The sequence below is a fragment of the Anarrhichthys ocellatus genome, unplaced genomic scaffold (assembly GCF_004355925.1).
Source record: "Anarrhichthys ocellatus isolate YVR2014 unplaced genomic scaffold, GSC_Weel_1.0 scaffold35, whole genome shotgun sequence".
NCBI lineage: Eukaryota > Metazoa > Chordata > Actinopteri > Perciformes > Anarhichadidae > Anarrhichthys > Anarrhichthys ocellatus.
In genome coordinates, this window is record NW_022280065.1 from 2,881,308 (window position 1) to 2,886,443 (window position 5,136).

The 5,136-nt window shown below is 38.0% G+C and overlaps 1 protein-coding gene across 2 annotated transcripts in view; it reads left to right on the top strand.

Moving 5' to 3' along the window:
• The first annotated feature begins 2,013 nt into the window (after positions 1-2,013).
• The window catches only part of tmem79a (transmembrane protein 79a), a 7,823-nt gene continuing 4,700 nt past the window's right edge, over positions 2,014-5,136 (top strand). Inside the window, exons 1-2 of one of the 2 annotated variants that reach the window (XM_031866310.1) lie at positions 2,014-2,188; positions 3,971-4,748. In XM_031866310.1, the coding sequence (XP_031722170.1) occupies positions 4,079-4,748 (670 nt within the window). In that variant the 5' untranslated portion in view covers positions 2,014-2,188; positions 3,971-4,078. The remainder of the gene's footprint in view (positions 2,189-3,970; positions 4,749-5,136) is intronic. The other variant, XM_031866312.1, reaches the window with a different exon arrangement.

Below are 5,136 nucleotides of genomic sequence, written 5' to 3' on the forward strand. Positions count from 1 at the left end.
GGCAGTATTGCAAGTTTAAGCCATGATGTTTTATGGCTTACGAGGAATTGTTAAGAGGCCGCTTAAATCACACAAAGTACTGTTGAGTAGTTTGTGTTTTTTTCAAATGTGGATGTGAATGAGGTTTCCTTGCTTTTGGATCAAAAGACCCAGAACTTGCGCTTTATGAAGGGAATCTGTGAGGAGAGTTTGAGGGCCTGCAAGATAAAATACGTCCACATGATGTCGTGATTTTCTCAATGCCATTTCAGTTTTTTGAATCCGTTAGTTACACAGATCAATGAGTTGTCCTGCACAGATCAGCCTCTCAACTTTTCCTTAACACACGTTCCTCAACAGGACTGACACCTCTCTAAGAAATGCCTTCTCTCCTCGCACAGTTTACTCTTGTAGTTTCAGCTGTTGCCATCATTATTTTCTCTTAATGTTAACATGTAGCTGTGAAGTCTTTTCTTTTTTTTTCCTTTTCAAACTTTGACCTTCATGTGATTAAATTAACGTGATTGGATTGATTTCACAAACATTCATTCACTTGTTGTTTTTGGCACCTTGTTTAAAAATCGTGTGACATGACTTCATTATTAATTAATGTATATCAACATCTGTGGGGTCGGGTAAAACCATTAAAGTTTCTAAATGCCAAATGGAGCTTCGGTGTGTCAAGTTATTCAATTAAAAATTGTTTTGAACAAGAAGTCAATAGTTTGTGATATTATGCTCTTAAAATAAAAATATTGATCTAGATGTTTTATTTTCCACCTACTACTATATTAATGTTTATTTCCTTTCTTTTCTGTCATTTACCTCCAGACGCCTTGCATGACATAACGTAACCAAATGCATACTTGGGGAAATATCTATCTGATTATAATAGTGATTGTGTATAAGAGCAGCTGCTATACCCTCACCAGTCCTGTTTGATGACTTGACTGCTGCACTATGGACCTGAGTGGAGCTGAAGCAAAGGCTTTGTATGTTTTGACAGACGAGTCATTCAAACGAGAAAACTTGTACAGGTCAATGTGCATGTAGATAACCTGCTTTTTTGTCAAATATTTTACAGGGAGCATTACCATTACTTCTTATAATGGCCAACTCAAAACAAAGGAGCGTTTCATTTAGATATTTAGCTGATTTAATGTATTATTTTAGACCAGTATATATGCCTAGAAGCCTACTTAGGTGTGTTGTCTTACTTCATAGGAATTTTACTCGGATGCTCTCGCAACTGCAGAGGGTGTAACGTATGGAATGAAGTTTCCTGCTTGTTTATTAAATGGACCAAGATAAAGATCAACACACAAAATAAAAGTATCTGTAGGCGTATAGATACTGGGGACTTTTTACTCTGCTGGAAAAAAAATTATTGAGTTAGATAAGATCTATAGATTCATGCTATTTAATTTATCTTACTCATAAAACAATTTAACGCCTTTATTCTTGACATATCTGTCAATTATTGAGACAAACAAATATATGGATTTTGAGGTATTGACTCAGGCTCATAAGTGACAAAAAAACAACAACTCCCTACCAAGAAAAGGGATACGGAGCCCAAGATATGCTTATTTGAGAGCAAGAATTATTAAATAAAGATCACAATCTATTAGGTCCAGAGCACAAATGAGTATAAACTGTTAAATCGAGAGTACAAATTATAAAGTCAAGAGTAGGGCTTCAACTATTATATTCCAGGGCTCGAATTATTAAATGTAGAGCACAAATTACTAATTGGAGAATATAATTATTAGAGAGCAAGGCTACCTTTCAATGGCAAGCACGAATGACTATAATTGGAGAACATGAGTGACATTCAGAGCACAATTTATCACATTGAGAGCACAAACTGTCGATTTGAGAGGGTGAAACTAAATCAAGATTACAAATTTGTTTTCTTTTTAACATGACTCCTCTTGTCCTCCATTAAAGGGTCTTTCTGGGTTGGGAGGAATGGACTACAACGGGCGAATCTTTGCTGTGACATTTATTTTTCAGCAAGTGGAAATAGAAGCAGAGTGACACCTCTTCGCTGTTTCCTCCTCCCTGTGGAGCTAGAACCTGGGTACACCTGACAGGTAACTTTCTTCCTTCAACGGTGAGAAACAACTATACGGTAGTGACCTCGCTGTTTTTGGACAAAGCTAACTTACGGATGGTTTCGGTGATGTGACCGGAGTGAAAACAGCAGGTAGGCATACGTCAACCATTAACGTTCAATGTTTTTAACTGTTTCAGTATCACTAGAAAAATGTCGTCAATATAACGTTGACGTTTCTAGAGTTGCCAAACAAGTTTTGGCTTTCGCCAGAAACCAAATTCCTCGCTGACCTGCACGAGACCGTATCAACTAAACTACAACTCAGTGTGCGTACAGGAGGGAAAGAAGCTTTGTAAATCTGAACTAACTCTGGAAGATGGTGAATAAAGATGTGTTTTGAAGTGAAAATCTACAACAGTAGCCTGTTTAGACTATAATACATATTATGTTACAAGCTGACAGCTATTCTTAGCAGCAGCTCTCCCCGAATAGTTTCAGCGTTTGTAAAGTAGCCTATTGTGTGGCAGTAATAATGGCGTAAGTAAGATATTTAAAGTAGACGCTGAGAAGGAAGTGTCGTACAAAGCAGATAGTTCCTGTAGGTAATTTGATCATATTTTTAGACACGAAGTAATCTCCCCTGAAACCAAACGCAAAAGACTTTTAGACATGAAACTCAAAAATCTCACTTTAGAGACGAGTGTTTCACAAATCCAGCCATGTTTTATAGCTTCATCTCGCAGTACCAACAACACATCAACATCAGTTTAAGGGTATTTCAGTGGCAGCCTATGTAGTATTTCTGTCAGGCAAAGTCCAGCGGTTTCATGTGTTTTCATAGAGCAGGAATGCAGCCATGTTTATACAGCTTGTTACTCACTTTATGGCCGAAATGATTAATAATTGACCAGTTAGAATAATCTGTATAATCTAGGTATCACAAAGTTGGATTGGACACACTTGGGAATTTTTCCAAATGTAATAGGCCTTGGTTTTGTGCAATACTCATGTATAGTACTGTATGTACTTTATAACTATTTGTATTTCCTTTTAACACTTCACATGATCAAAATTTGTTTGCAAGAAACTGGAAACTAGTGTAGGTATAAATCTTTGAAAATTAAAAATGATTTGCTCAGGTGAAGAAGTATTTATTCTTATTAATTTGATTACTGTAAAATATTCAGCAACAACTATTTACAGGAAGACATGTTGCAAATTAAATCCTTAAGGTTTCTTGGCAAAATAAGCAATTGGTGAGGCTTAGAATACACAAACAAAAAGTATTTGGAGTAGAGCTATATGATTTTGGTCCCATGGTTTTAATAGAAGTTTTCACATGCCAGTTCATGGTAAGCTTATATGGTTTTGAACTGGACAAAACAAGGAATTTGGAAGTTTCATATAGACCAAACGATTAAGGGGTGATCGACAAAGTACTCGTCAGATTAGGTGATAATGAAGCTAATCGTTAGTTGACGCCGTTAATTGCTTTAATATATGGTTTTGACTTTAGCAACTGTGGTGAAATAAGTTGCTGATGCCAATATTCTTCAAATAAATAAGCTGATATATCCACAACGTTTACTAATTCACTCTCACTGGATTTGTTATTTGTGATACTTGTTTTGGTGTTTGGGAGGCGTCACCATTTAATCAATACTTAAATAAAGTTAAGAAATGTAGCGTATTTATAGCAATTTTTAAGTGGAATTAGTCTGATCCTCTGACATACACTCAAACAAGACTGACAGCTGCACAGACATTCTGTTTACACCGTGTCGGCCTGTGCAGGGGCAGGACAAGCCATATAGGGCAACACACCCATGATAAAACAGTGAACTTTGATTTTCTTCTTTGTGTGAAACTAAAGGCGGAGCAAGACATTGTTGTTAAACTTGTTTGTTACTCTTTTTTTTTTTCCCCATACAGAGAAATTAACAAAAATGACTTTTAGCAGCTGAAAGAAGATTTGCTAACAGTCAGACTTTTGACAGCGCACGAGGTATTGACTAAAAAGAGAGAACATTGAATAAAAAAATGTCTGGCCAAGGTGGTTTAGTCACACATTTAACTGAGGACGTGGCACTTATACCTGCAGAGCCTCAAATAGCAGGAAGTAAAAAGCCAGAAGACAGTGACACCATAGAGAAAAGATGGGAAGTTACAAACAAGGAAGAAGAAGAAAAAGTAGAGGACTCGAAAGAGGAGGATGAAGAGGAAATGACCACCTCTGCTCATCTGGAGCCAGAAACTCTGCCATGGCCTGAAGACAAAGACAAGAGACCTCAGACGGATAACGACGATGGAGTCTGGTCAGAAAAAGGAGTTTCTGAGGCTGAAGAGAGGGACATGGAGCTCTATGGAGGAAGCCTGAACCTGTCAGAGGAGCAGAGCCAGGAAGAGAACGACAGAAAGAGCAAGTGGAGGGAAAGCATGCCTGAGGGCGAGAGGTGGAGGGACAATAAAGGGGATGGCTCACTGGCAGATGATGAAGATGAGGAGGATGAGGAAGAAAAGTCAACTTGGAATTCAGAGAAAGCTGCTCTGGGCTTCACTCCACAAGTCACAATTGTGCGTCCATCCAGCAAAGAGCTTCCTGAGGAGAGCAGGCTGTTCATAGAGAAGGACGTCGAGAAGGAGCCGCAGGCGGAGCACTACTCAGCAGCGCAGTTTCATCCAGAGTGGACAGAACAGGACGACAAGTACTGTGAGTATATAAACCCAAACTTTACTGGATCTGAGCCCGTATTTATTAAGCATGACTTGAAAAGCAAACTGTGTGAGTGACACATTTATCAAACAACTCACTGCTAACAGTGAAGTGTTGGAGTAACAGTTGGAGTAACATTTGAAATTCATCACATAATTGATTTTGTATGTTTGCCCTGAGCAGAAACAACAGAGTCATGGATTTTACTTTATGTCTTCACATTGTCCCAAAAAAATCCCGATGTTTTATTCAGGGTTGTTATTCTGTCATAAAATAAGGACAATGGTGTTGACGAGATCAGACAATAAAGAGGCAAATTAACTGCAAACAAAATGAATGAGAGAGAGAGAGAGAGAGAGAGAGAGAGAGAGAGAGAGAGAGAGAG